The sequence below is a fragment of the Berghia stephanieae genome, chromosome 2 (genome assembly GCF_034508935.2).
Source record: "Berghia stephanieae isolate SIO BIC M18660-M18661 chromosome 2, UCSD_Bste_1.3, whole genome shotgun sequence".
Taxonomy (NCBI): domain Eukaryota; kingdom Metazoa; phylum Mollusca; class Gastropoda; order Nudibranchia; family Aeolidiidae; genus Berghia; species Berghia stephanieae.
Window position 1 is genome coordinate 118,943,424 of NC_088361.1, and position 20,264 is coordinate 118,963,687.

The 20,264-nt window shown below is 36.8% G+C and overlaps 1 protein-coding gene across 4 annotated transcripts in view; it reads right to left on the minus strand.

Moving 5' to 3' along the window:
• The window catches only part of LOC144966412 (uncharacterized), a 57,362-nt gene that overhangs the window by 30,401 nt on the left and 6,697 nt on the right, over positions 1-20,264 (minus strand). The window contains exons 5-15 of one of the 4 annotated variants that reach the window (XM_078902831.1): positions 19,778-19,799; positions 17,376-17,455; positions 16,879-16,936; positions 15,463-15,542; positions 13,439-13,490; positions 12,273-12,349; positions 9,959-10,016; positions 3,838-3,917; positions 3,502-3,538; positions 2,458-2,516; positions 1,209-1,242 (exon numbers count right to left, since the gene is read on the minus strand). In XM_078902831.1, coding sequence (XP_078758957.1) covers positions 1,209-1,242; positions 2,458-2,516; positions 3,502-3,538; positions 3,838-3,917; positions 9,959-10,016; positions 12,273-12,349; positions 13,439-13,490; positions 15,463-15,542; positions 16,879-16,936; positions 17,376-17,455; positions 19,778-19,799 — 637 coding nt within the window. Of the gene's footprint in view, positions 1-1,208; positions 1,243-2,457; positions 2,517-3,501; positions 3,539-3,837; positions 3,918-9,958; positions 10,017-12,272; positions 12,350-13,438; positions 13,491-15,462; positions 15,546-16,878; positions 16,937-17,375; positions 17,456-19,777; positions 19,800-20,264 lie in introns of all 4 variants that reach the window. The other 3 variants (XM_078902830.1, XM_078902834.1, XM_078902832.1) reach the window with 3 other exon arrangements.

Sequence of the window (20,264 nt, forward strand, 5' to 3'; positions counted from 1 at the left end):
GTTTGCCTCCCCGAGGCCTGTTCTTATTAATATTATTGTAAAAAATCGGATCACTTGAGTTAAAAATCACAGCTGGAATGTGACGTTGTTTCCGTTTACCGCCTCGAGGCCTGTTGTAAAAATCATATGTTGAATAAAAGTGTTCACAATTATTAAAATAATGATGGTGGTAAATCACGGCTAAAAATAAGGTGAACAATGTTCGTAAGAGTGCGGCGGCCATCAAGTGACTGTGTAAAAATCTTTTAAAACTTACAGTTTCCATGATAAAATACAGAATTATACTGTAGTCTTTTCTGAAGAATTGATAAAAACTATACAATAAGAAACGGTATGTTTTAACGAGTACAACGAAGTAAAAATGTCCAGGTATCAATATGTAGAAATCACAAAACAATTAAAATACACCAGAGCACACAATGACACGTCTTGCCTGTTTACTAATTGTGATTTGTAATCAGTAAATCAACCAATCGAATCATTTGTTTCCTCGAGGACTTCTAACAACTCGCTTTTTTACTTTCATTTTGGTGATCATCGTCTTCTTTTTTGACGTGATCGGTGACAAGCGCATTTCCCTAATAGGACTGGTCCAGACAGATGCTGTGCGCTTAATTAAGAAACTCACAACATCGCCATCTGGAAATATAACGGACCAACACACAAAACTATGTGTAATGTTAAACGTTTTTAGTCTGGTTAATACAGTTTAGTGAGTATTATAAACTTGGCAAAGAGCAATAACAAAGACCTGAGTGATGTCAACTTCGTTCTTTCTATATTTTGTGGCTTATTGTTTACAGTTTGGATTGTGTAAATCCTTAAAAGTCCATTGACATGTCGTCTTCATGGGAGTTGTCCTCTTCTTATTTATAGTGTTCATTGTGTTGGACACAACAAAGAAGCACACTCATTGACAAACACTTCCCCTAATATATAGATAGAACGAAGTTGACGTCACTCAGGTCTGTATTCATCATACTATAAACGTTCAAGGTTACACACGCACACACACACATATATATATATATATACACACACACACACACACACACACATATATATATATATATATATATATATATATATATATATATATATATACATATACAGATAGAGATAGATATTTGGATGGGTAGACGGGGATTTAAATAGAGAGATGAAGGGGAGGTAGGAGACAGAGGGCGGCAGAAAATCCGAGGACATACCATCAGGTAACTCATCAACTGCTTCGTCTTCATTCTGCAATATCAAAAAGCATTATATGTTACAGTGAATGACCTAATCAGTCGGATGGTGAAAAGGTTTGAACTGAGATATTGCCAAGTTTAGATAGAAGGTCAATTTTTATCCAAAATGAGTTCTTGTCATAAAAGATTAAATCAACTCTTTTTGTACATCTTCGGGAAATATCGAAGCTTAATTTAATTTCACTTCTAAATATTTGTTATAGCAGGTCAAGTTGAAAAAAAGTATGAAATTTGAGAAAAGTTGCTGGAAACCTTTCCCATAAATCTGACCATAACTTCATGACAAATCACCCGATTTACTTCAAATAAATATTAAAATGCTCCGGGGAGCATATTCTTTCAGAAAATGAAAAAGAAATGCAAATCCAACATTTCACCTTGTCACTGATTATGTCATGCACAGACACATATTTAAACGCCTCTCATCATTAGTTTTGTGAAAACGTGGAGCTCTGTTACAAATGAGATAGTTGGTCTTTATATAGCACATTCCCATGGATTCACCAATATCAATGAGTTTCAAAATGCTCCATTTATTATCCCGGGGAAAATGCCTTATTCTAAGCTATAGGACTGTAGCCGCTGTAGCAAAATATAAGCGAGACATCCAGACCCATGATTAGGATACAGAAAAAAACATGTCCTTATGCAATATAAATTATATATTAGTAAAATAGTAAGATAGAGCAATAGAACGTTCGGTAGATGAATCAAAAGGTAGATAGATTGATAGATGGATAGATAGATAGATAGATAGATAGATAGATAGATAGATAGATAGATAGATAGATAGATAGATAGATGGATGAGATTGATAGATAGATAGATAGAAAGATCGATAGATAGATAGATAGATAGATAGATAGATAGATAGATGGATGGATGGATGGATGTATAGATAGATAGATAGATAGATAGATAGATAGATAGATAGATAGATAGATAGATAGATAGATAGATAAATAGATAGAAAGAAAGACCGATAGATAGATAGATAGATAGATGGATGGATGGATGTATAGATAGATAGATAGGTGGATAGATAGATAGATGGATGGATGGATGGATGGATTGATTGATAGATAGATAGATAGAAAGATATATAGATAGATAGATGGATCAATTAATATGTTTGAAGATAAATATGAGGATATATAGATAGATCGATAACGAACATAAATTACTTATTGATCAGCTTATATCTTACCAATTCTTTGCCCATTTCAATGCTTTGTCTACGGTAATCTTTTTTCTCTTCTTGAGGTTCTGTAACACAATAATTAATATAATACTGCTGTTTGAAAAGTCGCATAAACGTATAATCAAATTAGTTTATGCTTAAATTCTTAAGGGTCCCAATGGCTAAATTTATAGATAATTTCTTGAATTCAAAAGACCAACATTAATTGAAAATCTATTCCGCGTCCCAATCCACTATATCTAAAAGTTGTATTTTGGCAGAGATTGATTAAACCCTCTTTTTGTCATCATTTATCAATATCTTTGTTGATCTCACGTATCATTGTAAGGGACATTTGGTCACTTTAATGATATGTAAAATATATATTTTGTTCAATATTTTGTCTGTATTTGATAAAATGACTAGAAATAACTAGCGCATATGAAACTGGAGAGAGAGAGAGAGAGAGAGAGAGAGAGAGAGAGAGAGTGAGAGAGAAAGAAAGAAAGAAAGAGAGGGAGAGAAAGAGAGAGAGAGAGAGAGAGAGAGAGAGAGAGAGAGAGAGAGAGAGAGTCTGGTGTCTCGGAGTTATAACGCTATATAAGTTTTCAGCATTATTATTATTATTATTATTATTATTATTATTATTATTATTATTATTATTATTATTATTATTATTATTATTATTATCATCATCGTCATCATCATATTTCCCTCTTACCTAATCTGGTCTATCCCAAAGTTATTGTATGGCTGGAATTATAATCGGTGCTTTGCTCTTGATTAGTGTCTTAGCATTTAAACCACCAAATGTTACATTACATTCACATTTTGAATTCAGCATTTGTCAACAACAAACAAAAAATTGTTTTGATTTCTTCAATTACGTATCCCTCAATATTAATTCAATTTTCAAGACATGTAAACGAGTTATGTTTTTATCTATATGGAATAGCTAGATAAAAGGGGAGTGGATGGATGGAAAGATAGGAGAGAGGAAGATCGAAGAATGAAAAAGAGGAGGAAAAAGAAATACATTTTACTTACTACCCGACCGGTTTTCTACTTTACCTGGTTCCTCGTCATTGTCGTCTTCTGTGCCAGGCCCCTGTAATGAATGTTAAATAACTAGACTAATAAGTAAATAGAAAAACACTTAACTTCATAGATAATTGTCTGGATTTGACTCACTTTTCATATTGAGAAGGCAATAAATTGTATGGAAATATAAGACATATTATGTAATAGTATATTTTGACAAAATCGTTTGCAACTTTTTCTGTAGAGTTACCAAAATAGCGTTTTGTCTCTAATCAGATTTTTTTACTATCGAATCGCACAAAAAGACATAGCCGATATTAGCAAGTAAAGTATCGGTTCTTGTTATTGTCACCATTTAAGTCTTACCGAATCCTCTGTGATTGCTTTTCCTTTAGGGCTTTTCTTGCCTTTACGATCTTTTTTGTCTTCTTTCTTATCTTTAGATTCTGCAAAATATTAAAAAAAAACACGTGCTGAACAAATGCTCTCAACGATACTTATTAAATCTAATCTACATTAAACCGTGGGTACACAATCAATTGAACAATGGGAGCGATCTATATTCATGTTTACGTTCAACCAGGTCATCAATCACATGATTTGTTGCCGTCCAATTTCTTAATAAATGTAAACACGATGCTTTGTTTACAAAGGTGAAAAACATACTCATGTGTCAAGCTGAATAAAATGACCAATCGTGGTGTTAAATATTTAATATTTAAAAAGCTGTGAACACTTTTCACTATGTGTGTCATTTTGAACACATTTTGCAATGTGACCAATGACCTCGAGCACATGGAAAGACAATATAGATCATGCCCATTAATTAATAATGTCTTAAGACTAATCAATGCGTATGAAACATGGCTTTGCTCAGACACTTGTTCAGCCACCAACAAAAGCAATAGAGTAATTGTCCTCTGTTTTGTTTGTTTTTAGGTGTTTAAGGCGCTTTCGACACTATTTAGGTCATTTAAGCGCCCGTTTCTGTCTTTTATCAATCTTTTATCGGCCCTGAGGGGCCATAGCTGATCAAAACGTGTACTGTTGTAATAAAATCTTTATAAAATCATAATAGTTACATGTGACTTGACTTACTTGACTTAGATGCCTTTCGCGTCTCGACCGAAAGATCGGGTCGCCTTGGCTGTTTCCAGTATTTCCTGTGTGAGGTGTCTCCAATATTGCCGGTCCTCTGCTAGGGTTCTCAGATTTTCAAGGTCCCCTGCCGTTATGAGACTAATGCTTTGTCCAAGTGTTGTGAGGTTTTTGTTTAGGGTCACAGGGAGTGTTGTGATCGGTCTTCCTCTGAAAAGGTTCCCGTGTTTTTGGAAGTATCCCGACATGGCTTGGTTTGCTGGTATGTTTTTGTCCCTGCGTAGTATGTGACCGAAAAGTTGCCATCGTTGTTGTAAAATGTCAAGGGAGATTGGTCTTTCTTTTGTGATCTTATAGAGTGATTCATTTGAGATCTTTTTGGGGTATTTGATGTCCAGTACCCTTCTTAGCTGTGTGCGATGGAAGGCATCCAGATGTTCTTCTTCGGATTTTGTCAACGCCCAAGTGCCGCAGTTTTACAGAAGTACCGGTTTTACAAGAGCACGGTACAGTTTCAGTTTGGTTTTTCTCTTTATTTTGTCACCTCTAATCCATACATTGGTGAGTTTACTGAGTGCGGCGTTTGATAGCTGTTTTCTTCTTTGTACATCCTCGGTGTCTCCAATTAGTGAGCCGACTTTCTTTGTTCTTTTCCATTCCTCTTTGTTCCTCGATATTGTTGTAAATTCGGTTTTATTGGCATTGACTTGGAGGTTATATTTCATGAGGGTATTTTGTATGATGTCTATATTTGCTGGTGTTGATCCAATAAAATCGACATCATCTGCATAGGCGATTTCTCTAGGGATTGCATTCTCAATATGAGTCGTTGGTTTTGGAATGACTTTTCGAACTTCTTTCAGAGCGTGTTCTAAGTATATTGTGAACAGAATCGGGCTCAGACTATCTATTTGGGGGGTCCCGATGTTACTTTCGAACTGCGTCTGTTTTGTGGCCCGGTATATCCTTGGTTGTATCTTTGTGTTGCTGAGGAGAAATCGGATTATTCGGAGCTCGTCTTCGTCTACTATTTCTGTTAATATCTCCAAAAGTTTTCCTCTGTCATCGTATCAAAGGCTGCGGACATATCGATTCCGGTTATTGTTATGGATATGTTTTCTTTGAGTGCCTTTGCTGCCAACCATTTATGTGTCCATACAACGTCCGATGTGCTTCGGTCTTGGCGAAACCCGCTTTGGCTATGTGATAGATATTTTTCTATTTTCGGTCTAATTCTGTTGAGGACAATAGTTGACAGTGTTTTTCTTATGGTATTCAGTAATGTTATTGGGCGCAGGTTGTTTACGGGTCCTTTCGTTTTTCCTGGTTTTTGTATTGTAATTAGGACACCGCTGTTTATGTCCCAGTCTTTGTGTGTTGAGAATGTTTTGTTCATTATGTTTGCAATGCTCAGATCCAGGGAGAGGGTACCGTATTTCAGCAATTCAGCGGGAATTTCATCTTCGCCTGGGGATCTGTTATTGTTTAGGCACTTTATGCTATTTCTAACTTCAGTTGTTGTGATGCGGTTGTTTAGGTCTCTAGGGTTTCCTGAGAAGGGCGATATTTGTGAGACTTGTTTGTGAAATTTCTGCTGGAAGTGGTCAGTTACAATGTCAAGGATATCGTTGGGATTTGTTGTCTGTTTGTCAAATTTATCCTGTAGTTTTGGGTTCTCGAATGGTTTTCGGTTCAGAGATTTCGTCGCTTTGAACATAGACGATGCGTTATTTTTGGACTTTTCTATGTCTTCCACTTTTTTGTCTAATTCCTCGTTTCTGTGTTTTATTGTAAGTGATCGAATTGAATGCAGTATTTTGTTTCGTTCCGTTTTCAGGTTTATTATTTCTTCCGAGTCTTTCGTGTTTTGTATCCTGATCCTAAGTTCTTTTTGTTGCCGCGATAGATCGTTAATAGCGATGTTAGGCGTTCGATTTGGTTTGTTCTTAGTTGTATTAATAGAGCCTGCACTTTCTTCCCCCGCATATTTCATTGCCGCTTGCGTCTCTTTCCATTCATTGTTTGGATTGCTGTTTTGCTTTATTTTCCATAGACTTGAGTTAAGTTCATATTGGTAATGAATGCGACATTCTCGCTCATTTACTATTTTTGCCGTGTTTATTTTGACTGCCGTTTTACCTTTCTGTCTTCGTTGTCTGTACACATTTATGTTGAAATTCGTTTTTACAAGTTTGTGATCAGATGTTAGCAGTGTACCACCGTATGATCGCGAGTTGGTTGAGTAGTGTTTATGGCGGTGTCGACATATGATATAGTCTATTTGGTTGTGTATTGTTATCATTTTGTCTTGGGTTTGGTCTTTCCTTTGTCCTACCCATTTTGTCTGGTGTCTTGATGGGTGGTTGAAAGCACTGTTTGTTATGAAAAGTTTTCTCTGTTCACAGAACTGGACTAATTTTTCTCCGTTATCGTTACGTTTTCCTTTTGGTTGGCTGACACCTGTTGACATTGAGCTTCGGCTCAGTGGATAGTCTTATGTTTCCATTTATTCACTGTGTGGAATCTTTAATTTTTACCTGATGGTACATGTTTGTTAAGTAAAAATATCTATTTACAATTTCTGCAGGAGTTCACATTCCTGCAGATACTTTAAAATTGTAAGCGGATCGACCGACTGGAACAGAGACTTCAAGTCTCTGTTATCATAATGTTGTGACCTTATCTGTTCTAATTCTGTACATTCAATTAAAATGTGTTGAACTGTCAGGTCACAGTTACATCTTCTGCAGAGGGGTTTTTCATCCCTCTCCAGAAGGAAACGATGAGTGAGGGCAGTATGTCCGATCCGGAGTCGAGTTATTTTTACCTCGTCTCTTCTTTTTAGCCCGAGTTGGGTCTGGGGCCGAGGTCACTTTTAATTTGTTTTAATTTGTTATGTACATCTCGACTCCAGGATCGTTCCCATTCCTTTCGGACATGTTTTTTAATATTGATCTTTAAATCCGCGTGTGGGATTTTACTGCCCTCTTGTAATTCTTGGCTCACTGCCTCTTTTGCCAGTCGATCCGCTTCTTCGTTCCCCTGGATACCCACATGACTAGGAACCCAGTAATTGTCCTCTTATCGGCCAAACTACTTATCGGTCACTCTCGACGAAAATCGGTCCTCCGTTAAAACAACTTTCCTTTTCCATATTTCCGTTGCTGGTTTATTTTGATTAAAATCATACGAGTGATCCACAAACAACCAAGGATGATTTTATAGCTATCAATACTCTTCAACAGTCGTAACGTCACTTCCTTCCTAATGACACATGGTAACTTAGTAATACTGGCTCTAAACTATCGGAACAATGGCGGACGCCCTATGAAATATGTCTCCGGCGAGCATAAAAGCGTATCCAGAGTGGAAAAAACCCATAAATTTGATCATGTTTTGACTTTTACACATTCTGATCACAAGACATAATATGAAAAGTTCTAGCCAGCTTGAAGAATAAAAAGTAATGATTGTTTAAAACCAAGATGGCCGCCGTTGCCGGGCGGCGTGACGTCAGACTACTGAATCCAATTGACCGTGACCTTGGTAGTTGTTTGTGGAGGACGTGGTTTAGGCGGTAGTGGTAGATTGAATAATGAGAGAATGGGAGTGAGCCGAGAGGTCTCCTAGGCTTTTATATGAGCCGGGTCAGCCCGGGACGAGGCAGAGCAGAAGTAGGAATGACCATTGCTCTGGTCACTGTAGCCGTACGATTGTTTACGGCTAGAGATCCCTACACCTACAAACAATTGTAATCCAGACAATCTAAGTAAGCCCACATCCTTTTTCATCGTAACATTGTCCAACGACATCCTCAAGCACCAAAGTTCATTATTTGACATGTTCAACAACCCTTCATCAATGTCTTTTTAAATTTTATTTCAAAATCTAATGTTTTATTTTTCTGTACTCAAATTTGAATATATATGGAAAGCCGCGTAAAAAGTAGGATCATTAATAGGAAACAAGGAAGACGTAGAGAGAAGTAAAAGTTTATCGACGGCTGCACTAAACAACTGTGGAACATGTGCACTGACTGGAACCGAAGAGCAAAGATTAGACAAATTCCAAGAAAACAACTGAAAAGAGTCCTGAATATACGATACCCCACAAAAATAAACAACAAAACACTGTACGAAAAATGCAATGAAAGACCCTTATCCACTTAAATCCTGGGGGCAAGATGGCGGCATTTTGGGCATATACTTAGAAGAGATGAAAATATACCAGCTAATAAAGCCATGAATTCTTTTTTTCACCCCATCTGGACACAATAAATATCAAGGTAGACCACCCACGTCAATTCATTAGAGACCTAAATGCCTTCAAAATAAGAAATAATTAAAATCAAAGGAAGACCTTCTGAAATTAGCATCCACAGAAAAAAACGGGAACTGTGGAAGGAAATGACACAGATCATTAGAGAGGAAGCCGAGGCGTCTCGATCGGATGATTAGGAAGCGAAAGGCCTTAAGTCAGTAAGTAAGTCATACACACACACACACACACACACATATATATATATATATATATATATATATATATATATATATATACATATGTATATATAATATATATACATTATGTATATAGTTGCTTGAGGGGAATTGGCTTGAATCACGTAGAGTGCTCGACAATTTCTTTGGAGCGGGAATTATCTATTATCTTTACCTCGTTTGGTATTGTCCTCCTACAACGCTGTTTCCTCCATCCGCTGGTATTTAGATGGGTTCTATAGGGAGGTTTCCTCCCTGACACGTTAACAGCATACCTCCCTGAAGAATCCATCTATATACCCGCCGACGGATGAAACGGCGATGTAGGAGGAAAAAAATGAGGTGAGAATAATAAATATATATATATATGTATGTGTTATATATATATAATATATATATATATATATATATATATATATATATATATATATATATATAAAGAGAGAGAGAGAGAGAGAGAGAGAGAGAGAGAGAGAGAAAGAGAGATAGATTAGATATCGATAAATAAACGATTTGAGAGAGAATGAGATGGTTGAATTGACATATTGATGGACGTCAAATTGATAGCTATATCATTGGAGCGTATGATATAATTATTAGAAACTAGAAATACACAGATTATTAGTTAATGAGAGAGAAGAGACAGGGAGACAGGGAGAGGGATGGGAGAAGGATGGGAGAGAGAGACAGAGACAAAGAGAGAGGGAGAGAGAGATAGATAGATAGATAGATAGAGATAGATAGATAGAGAGATAGATAGATAGATAGAGAGAGAGAGAGAGAGAGAGAGAGAGAGAGAGAGAGAAGGTGATAGATAGAAAAGCAAGGGGATGGAGAGAAAGTGAAGACAAATTATAGAGAAAGAGAAGGAAAAAGAGAACCGGTGTACTTACTCCCTGGCCCTTTTTCTTTTTGTTCTGTTTCTTCTTCATCGTCTTCATCGTCAGAACCCTGATAAAGAGCCATAACATAACACCATCATATTCCACACAAATGTTGCATCTAACTTTAGAACCGAAATTGAATCAATATTGATTGGAATCAATTTAAAACTTATAATCAATGAAATTCATGAATACATGTCTGGATTCAACGCTCTTTCCCAGCATAGCTCAGTTTATTGAGAAGACATAATATTAAACACAGCAATAGCCTTCAACAGTCGTGACGTCACTTCCCTCGTTATGACGCATAGTAACTTAGCAACTGGTTCTAAACTATCGGGAAAATGGCGGACGCCCTGACGAAATACTTCTCCGACGAGCATAAAAGTATATCCAGAGAAGAAAAACGTTATAAATCTGATCATGTATTGCCTTTTATACATTCTGATCACATGACATGTGAAAAGGTTCTAGCCAGCATAAAGAATAAAAAGTACCGATTTTATTTGTTTAGAACCAAGCTGCTCGTTGCTAGGCGGACGTGACATCAGATTATTGAATCCTATTGATGTAGATATGAGTGGGACGGTGTCACATAGCGAGCACGTAAACCGTATGCTTATGTAGCGCAGTTTGCAACCTTGTTTTTGTGTGCTATATTCAAGCTACGACACCGATCAATAACCAAACACAGTACGTTGATAAAGGTTTTGAAGCTAAATGACGATATATTTTATTACATTATAACAAAGATATTATGAGGTATGAAGATGAAATGATTGATGTAATAAGTATGAAATCAAATAGATGGATAGAGATGGCGTGATGATGAATATGATATGAAAGCGATGTGAAAATATATAATTAAATCAATTAATTATCAATTCTTTACCAAACCGCTACCACATCAGACAATCTCATAGATAGGTTGCAACCATCACAGTCATACAGGCAACTAATAATTAACTAACTAACTAATCACAATCCAGACGTGTGGAAGAAAGCCAAAATAGTGTTCTTGAGATTCAACAAAACTGTAAAGTTGTTGGATATATTGTTAGTTTGTCTCTTCTTAAAATTGTTCTGATTTCACAATATTCACAAACAAATCAAATGTTTTCTCAATGTTCTGATAATATAATAAGCAAATGACTCTTCACAGGTAATTTGTAGTTCAGTTTTTAAAAGTGTCGAGCTATGAGAGCATATCCTAAAGTTGGCTTGTAAAAGCTCAGCCTCCAACGGCTCATTCACAGAGCCAAACAGATTATAGAAATCACAAATCAATACACGACTTCAATCAAACTCTACACAAGAGTTAACACAAAACGTATTTCAGCTCAAACTTTGAGCACTACAAAGTCTACACAAGACTCTAATCACACTCTACACAAGAGTCAAAACAAATGAGCCTAAAAGACTCCGCTGTGGGTATCGCTTAGAGACTATGAGCCTAAAAGACTCCGCTGTCTGCTCTCTTTGAGACAATGAGTCTAAAAGACTCCGCTGAGTTGTCTCTTTGAGACAATGAGCCTAAAAGACTCCGCTGAGTGGTCTCTTTGAGACAATGAGCCTAAAAGACTCCGCTGAGTGATCTCTTTGAGACTATGAACCTAAAAGACTCCGCTGAGTGGTCTCTTTGAGACTATGAGCCTAAAGGACTCCGCTGAGTGGTCTGAAGAAACTGCTCAAAACTCTGGCATTTATAGGCAAAAATCAAGAAAACAAGTCATATCCGTAAACAACTCAAATTCAATATTTAAAAAAAACCCAGATTCCACAATCATAGACAACAACAACCCATCCTGATACCGGATATCCTCATATCAAGGATAAATAATTTCGTCAATAAATTTTTAAAAAATTCCCTTTATTTATCCTCATGGGGAAATTTGTCTTTAGGGTCTATTCCGAGGGAAGACTGGAATCACCCAGGCGTTAGCCGCAGAGCAGCGCCGCAAAGTGAGCTAGCGCGAGGTGACTTGCTCGAGGCCACACAGCGCGGCGGGTGATCGAACTCGGTACCTTTTGGGTACGAAGCGGAAACCGTACTGCTGAGCCACGCTGTCCCATCAACACCATAATTACGAGACATCAATCAAGCCATACAATAATAAAGTCACTCCCGTAGGCTACGGGAATCCAACTTTGCTTATAAATTTACGGAGAAAACAAGATTCGTGCCGTACTCACAATAACACCCACACTACGTAGTTTAATTCAAACTTCCGGGCCATAGGTGCATAATCTGATACGATCTGTATCAACAAAAGAAGGGTAGTTCCGGAGGGATTACAACAACAACAATAACATTTAGGCTCACCAAATCCTCGTCGACTTTCTTTCTTTTATCGCGTTTCTTTGCTTTAGCATCTTTTTTGTCTTTCTTCTTCTTAGATTCTGCAAAATATGATAAACTTCATTGAGGTGAAAGGATTGTTTTTACACGCGAACTTAAATCTAATTCGATGAAGCTCTTAGCAAAACATAATTTTGGAAATAATAAATAAATATTTCAAATCCAAGAATGACCAACGTTTCCGATCAGACTTTATTCAGCCAACAACAAAATTAATATAGATGGTAATTCTATACGACACGTCTGTAGTATTAAAATAAAAAGCGTGCAAAGCTTCATTGCAATAATATGTCGATATGAGAGAAAAAAAAAACCCTCTCTTAACGGCATGTTGATGTCTATTGTATATGTGATTTTCTTCCCAATGGTCCTCGTTTTTATGTAAAAAAGGTTCTTTTTGTGACTGAATCTTCATCAAAGCGGAAAACCTCTAAACAGTCCAAATGTGCGTGCGAAAGAAAAATGAAATTGAAAATGAAAGAAACAGAACAACAACAAAAATATCAAGGTTATCAAATATCAATAGTTAACAGAGAAGAGCATAAAATCAAAATGGTTTATCGGTGTCTTCAAGAGATGGGAATTTCATCATGGTTCAAATTTAACATCACAATGAGTGACATTTGTTTAAACTCTGTGTATGTATTTACTTTTACATGTTTAAGGAAAGTGTGAGAGACAAAGTGAGAGAGAGAGAGAGAAAGAGAGAGAGAGAGAGAGAGAGAGAGAGAGAGAGAGAGAGAGGGACAAAGTGAGAGAGAGAGAGAGAAAGGGAGAGGTGGGAAAAGGAAGAGAGAGGGATAGCTAGGTACAAGAATTGAGACAAATAAATAGATAAACAGATAAATGCGTCGATTGATAGATACAAATAGATACATGGGTTGCTTATTTGATGCAATGAAGTAAAAAAAAAGAGACAGGTCGAAGAGGTTTATGAGAAATAGATAGATAGATAGATAGATAGATAGATAGATAGATAGATAGATAGATAGATAGATAGATAGATAGACAGATAGATTGATTGAAAGAGGGGGGGGGGGCAGAAGAAAGACAGATGGAAGAGAAAGACGTGACAGTGTAATGATATTAGAATTATGAAAAAAGAGGAAAAAGAAAATGGTTATACTAACTCTCCTTTTTTTCTTCTTTTACTGGTTCTTTCTGATTGTCTTCTTCATCATCCTGAACAATAAAATGTAAAAAATAAAAGTGGAGTGATATAGATCGATATTTAAAAAAACCAAACTAGATGCTGTTGCTCGGCTCTTTCTCAGCCACATCGGCCGTGTCGGTAACTATTTGTTGGATGCTCTCGCCAGTTTTTAATTGTTCTATTTTGGGGCCGATACTATTTCTTCTGTCAAAGCGTCCAGTCCCCTGTATTTTTTTTGTTTGGAAAGAGACGTTTTTGTGTTGTGCATTTTATGTCACAGAATCTAGTGAGAATGACTCTTGTGATTGCTATGCCTGAATTTTGGTGGTTGTCGTTTAGAGCGACTTGATATTTAAAGCTTTCCGCGATGGTACTTCTGCAAAGTCAAAATTCTACCTTTATCTTTGACGATATATCAATTTTATCTAAGTAGAACATGAGGCGTTCTGATTTGGATTTGTAATCCCCTTGATCGCTCTTTCTTGGGTCTACGCTGTTGTATTTATTCTATCGATCGAATGGGGATTTCAAATTGCACAAGATTGTGTCCTAGTTTCGACACTCTCTGGCGCCTTCTTCTCCCTCTTGCTGCGGTACGCCTTTGAGGAGGTTGAAAACGGCAATTACGTTCACACTCAAGAGTGACAAGAGTGACTCTTTAATCCGACCCAACTGCATGCCAAGACCAAAATCCGCATTATCTTCCTCAGATAGATATTCCTGCAGACGATACTGCCCTTGAGGGACTCATCAATCACATCGTTCATGCATGCGATGAGTTTGGACTGACATTAAGCCTGAGGATAACCAAAATTATGGGTCAAGATGTCACCCGCATCCCCTGCCTATCGGTTGACGATCACACCCTAGAGAGCGTGGAGGAATTCATCCTCCTGAGCTCCACCATATCCAGTAACGTCTCACTGGACACTAAGTTGAACACTCGTATCGGGAAAGCAGCAATAGCAATGCCTCTCCTTACAAAATGTCTATGCAGCAACACCATGCGGACCACAAACACCAAGAAGAAAATGTACCAGGCATGTATTCTCAGCACGCTTCTCTACAGCAATGAGTTATGACCCTGTACACGCACCCAGAGCACAAACTCAATGCCTTCCTCTTGCTCAGTTTCAGGAGATTTTGACATGCATAAACCTGCCAGGACCATGTCCCAAACAAAGATTTACTTATCAGAGCAAAAGTCTCAAGCATGTATGCCTTCCTTTCCCATTGATGACTAGGATGGCTCGGTTTGTTGTACGCATGCAGGATTGTCGAATCCCATTAGACATTCTGCATGGCCAGCTCGCTACTGGCACCAGAACAGTTGGCAGACCGTTTCTCAGGTTCAAAGATGTCTGCAAAAGAGACAAAAAACCCGGCAATATCCACACGGTCGACCTTGAATCCATAGCTGCTGATCGAGAAGCATCGAGGTTCACACTGATGACTAGTATACAGTTATGCGATAGTAGAAGAGAGGAGCATTCGGAGGTGAAAAGACCACAAACGACAGAGGACAGCATCAGTGGCAATGCCGAGAGAGGCTGAATTAGTAAGTATTCACCTTCTGCAATTGTGCAGGATCTACCGCTCCCAAATTGACATGTTCATCCACATCAAGTCTAATTCAACCGCAGACTGACTTTACCAGGCCAATGACTGTCTCCCGAGACAGATGAATGCCAACAACAACTACTCGAATAGACTAGCAACGTTTGTCACAGGGACTATAGAGTGTGCCACAGACACCGTGCTTTGATTGAACAAAAATGGTCCATCATCATCATCATCATCATCATCATCATCATCATCATCATCATCATCATCATCATCATCATCATCACCACTCCTAACGTATATACAAAGTGACTAAAATTGTGATTTATCTCAAATCAGCTTTTTCCTACAATATAACTGCACAATAAGCCTAGCAGTTATTATCAAGTCAATTTTCGCACTTTGTTAGTTTCATTTTAGAATTGATATAAGACTTACCGAATCTTCGTTGACTTCCTTCCCATTATCGTTTTTCTTTTCTTTAGCATCCTTTTTGTCAATTTCCTTATCTTGAGGTTCTGCTAAATATGACAACGGAAATAAATTTTGAACGGAAGATTTCAACGACACACCTGAGACTGTGTGCAATACACTACTGAACAAAAGTTAATTGATATGATTGTTTATAATGAGCAACGTTTCCGATTAGACTTTTCCTCAACGAATAACAAAAAGCAGCCGCATAGATGGTAATACAAGACGTAAAGTCGGCAATATTGAAAGCAAAAGAGTACAAAATTTCGATCCAATATATCGGCAGGAGAAAAATTGATGTCAATTTTATGTGAGATTTCCTTCCCAAGTATCTTCATTTTCATGGAAAACATGGAAATGTTTAACTGGGTCTTAATCAAAACACAAAAAACTATAAATAATTGATATGTGCGTAAGAATGAGAGAGAGAGAAACTACACAAAAATATCAAAAAGGTATTTCGTAAGAGATGGTAACGTAATCATTGTTCAAATTTAACATCACGAAATAATAAATTTTGTTTATAGTTTTCATATCGATTCATTTGCTTTGTCATATTTCAGGGAAAAAATATTTTGAAAAAAGCTGATATTGACTGAAAATGAGCCGTTCGATCTGGGGGAGGGGGAAATGTTGACGACTTACACATAAAACTGCGCAAACACATTATTGAACGCAATGAGAAAAACAAGAAAAAAAGAAAGAAAAAAGAGAGAGAGAGAGAGAGAGAGAGAGAGAGAGAGAGAAAGAGAGAGAGAGAGAAAGAGAGAGAGAGAGGAGAGAGAGAGAGAGAGAGAGAGAGAGAGAGAGTGGAAGAATGAGGGGGATGATAAAGAGGGTAATTGATAGAAATAGGGAAGGAGAGAGGTCAATAGGTATATTAAGAGAGATAGACAATATTATGATCGTTAGATGGATATATATACGGACAAATGTATATATATATATATATATATATATATATATATATATATATATATATTTATATATATATAAATAAATACGGATAGTGCTCGACATGTAGCAATGGAGCGAATTATCATTTTAATATTTACCACAATGTTGGAGTCAGTCTACATCAATGTTTCAGGCCCTTTCAGCCATCGTCAGGACTGTGTGTTACATGAGTTTGGTTTATTGTTTGTTGAACAACAGACAACAAACCAAACTCATGTAATATATATATATATATATATATATATATATATATATATATATATATATAAGAGAGAGAGAGAGAGAGAGAGAGAGAGAGAGAGAGATAGATAGATAGATAGATAGATAGAGACAGAGGGGGGGAGGGGAGGAGATAGAAGAGAACGATTAGAGATACTAGGATATTAGAGTGGGAAAGAGGAAGGAAACAGAGAATAGTTATACTCGATTCTTGTTCTTCTCCTCCTGCTTCTTTTTGATTGTCTCCTCCTGGGTCAGGTTCCTGCAATATCAAATTTAAATGTACAATGACTAGAGTAGGAAAAAAATAAATAAAAATTTGGATTTACTGAGCTTTATAAAAATAATTTTAAAAAGTATATTTTAGGTTATGAAGAAGGCAGCATATTGATGGCAATGTGTGATATAAAAGTATGCGATAAGGAATCTTTCATGTTTTTAACCAGCAGAATAATGAGAGTATTTTTGACTTATAATATATATATATATATATATATATATATATATATATATATATATATATATATATATATATATATAGCCAGAAACTCAATCCCAAATAAGTCGAGTTGGTAATGTATTTAGAGTGCTTTACTCAAAAGACACAAAGCCAAGGATACAGTTTTATTAGCAATAGTCAAAGACCACGCTAAATGTCGTTTCACTTGATTTTGTTTTGCTCACCAAATTACAAGTCTTACCACAACCTCGTTGACTTCCTTTTCTTTATCGCTTTCTATGTCTTCAACATCTGATTCGTCTTTCTCCTTTTCTTTTGTTTCTGTAAAATACGAGAAACAATCCTGTTGAAGGAAATCATGTTTTGACACGCCATCTGATCAGTCTGAAGCTGTAGGCACGTAATAAGAAACGTTTTTTTTTTTAAATTGAGCTATATATAGCGCAATATCCACTAAATGTGCTCAAAGCGCTTTACAAGGGGTCTCTCTCTGGTCAACAACAACATTTAACATGTAGGACGGGACATGACGCCTGTTAGGCGATATTACAATTTTTCGGACACAGACAACGCTGTTAACGGCCAGGTACTCATTTTACACCTGATTACGGTGAGAGAATGTGAGTAAAGAGCCTTCTCCAAGGACTCAACTATGCACCGAGCGCGAGGCTCGTACCCTGGACCTTCCGATCCGAAGCGAGTGTCATACCACAAGACCACATAGCCGCACAGTTTCTGCTGAAAAACCCTTCTTCGGCCAACAACCTAATCAGGATTTAGAGAATGCAACCTGGATTTGATCACAATGAGTTCTTCCAGGATGGTGCCTGAAGCCTCAAAAAAGTAGAAATAGAATATTTGATTCGCCCACTGCACTATAATATATCACAGATAACAAATGTCAGTCTCTGTTGTCGGTTCACTGTCATTCCCGAAGTCGGTCAATAATCGTATAATATAATATTATAATGTAAATATTGCTGCTCGAGGCTCAAATAAATAAATAACAATGTGAAATTGAATGTAAGCTTCAATTTAAAAAACGAAACCGGATAATGTGGACGTTTATGGTTTCCTCTCTATCAACAAAACAGGATGAATGAAACACTCTACAGACGAATGAGATAATAACAACGCCATTATCTCAAATTATCTCATTCGTCAATAATACTGTTTCATCCATCTTGTTTTGCTGATAAAGGGGAAACCCGAAAGTCCACATTATGTGTTTTTGTTTATTAAATTGAAGCTTACATTCAATTTCACATTGTTATTTATTTATTTATTTCTTTGAGCTTCGAGCAGCAACACTTACATTATAATTTTTCATTATACGATTTTTGACAGACATCGGGAATTGCAGTGGACCGAGAACAGAGACTGACTTGTCTTTCGTTATATGCTGTTGTTTGTTTGTTTTTAAGGGTTTTACGGCGCTTGCAACACATTAAGGTCATATCAGCGCCAGTAAAAAGAAGGAAATGGGATAGTAAAAAGTTCTAGAATTACAATTAAAGCACAAAAGAAAGGGTAAGACAAAGTGGAATTGGTTCAAATAGGGAACAGATGTAGATTCCAAGAGCACACCGTCAAAGTACTTAGTTTGAGATCACCTAAAAGTCTCATCCAGACACAAGCACAGGTCCCAACTAAGAGGAGTACACTCAAATGTTTACCAATCATATAATATAATATGTAAACTAAACATAATACAATGCATAACAGAGAGATGATTTATAAGGAAAAACATATCATCTCCCAAAACTATAACTATACATTCGACTGTTTCCCTCCCAGTCAAGGAACTCCGGCAAGGATCGGGACAAAACTAAGTAATCTCATTCCAAGACAATGACAGGATACAATTGGAAAAAGGTATGGGGGGAGAGAAGACACCGCATGTACTTTCATCGATGCCAATAAGTAATCGATATTGGTCAAAAACATAGTGTTATAACGTCATATTCTAATTCGAAAAAGAACATAATGTATACAGAATGGTAAAAGCATATGGAGTATATTATATCACCATGAATTATTCGTTTGTGCACCAAATCATCGATCGCATGTATGGTAGGAAATGAAAAAAAAAGGGGTGGGGGGCGGGGGGGGGGGGGGGGGGGTGGGAGGAGATATAACAATAAAGCGAGAAAGAGAGGGGGTTGGGAGAGAGACAAACTGATGTATAGTTAGATGGATAGATAGATAGATAGATAGGTAGATAGATAGATAGATAGATAGATAGATAGATAGATAGATAGATAGATAGATAGATAGATAGATATATAGATAGATAGAAAGATAGATGGATAGATAGATAGATGGATGGATAGATAGATAGATAGATAGATAGATAGATAGATAGATAGATAGATAGATAGATAGATAGATAGATAGATAGATAGATAGCTTGATGGATAGATGGATAAATGATAGGTAGAGAGAGAGAAAGAGAGAGAGAGAGAGAGAGAGAGAGAGAGAGAGAGAGAGATGGTAGGGGGGGGGGAGGGAGGGAGGAGATATGAGAGAGATAGTAGGAATAGAACAGAGATGAATAGAGAAGAAAGGGAGATGGAAGAAAAATAGAGAATGAAACAAGATAGAAGAGTGAGAGAAAGGGTAAAAGATAATGATAATACTTACTACTCGACTCTTCTTTGGACTCCTGCAGTTTTGGAAAAATAATGTAGAGTAAAAAGAAAAAAAATATATAAGCAATTAAATACATAAATGATCGCATGAATATAACGCTTTTCCCAGAACTTCCGGTTTTTGAAAGAGCAGCATATTAGAGACAATCAATGATTTAGGGATTTGCTATCCGCGTTTAAGAGTAATTCTCACTCAACTGTATTAACCAGACTATGAACGATTAAGTTTACACATTTTCGTGTGTTGGTTCGTTATACTTCCGGACGCCAATGTTTTGAGCATCTTAGCCAATCGCAGGTTTGAAATACAAGAGGAGCTTAATCAAAATGACATAATTATTAATTAGTCCTCTCCATTCTGAGTTCCTGGTTAGTGGGCAATCTTATAATATTGCTATTCGCCGCATGCCATGGAAAAGAATTCCGCGCTTCTCCTCACTGGATAAATATTTGTAAATTTTCCTCATTGTGACAAATTT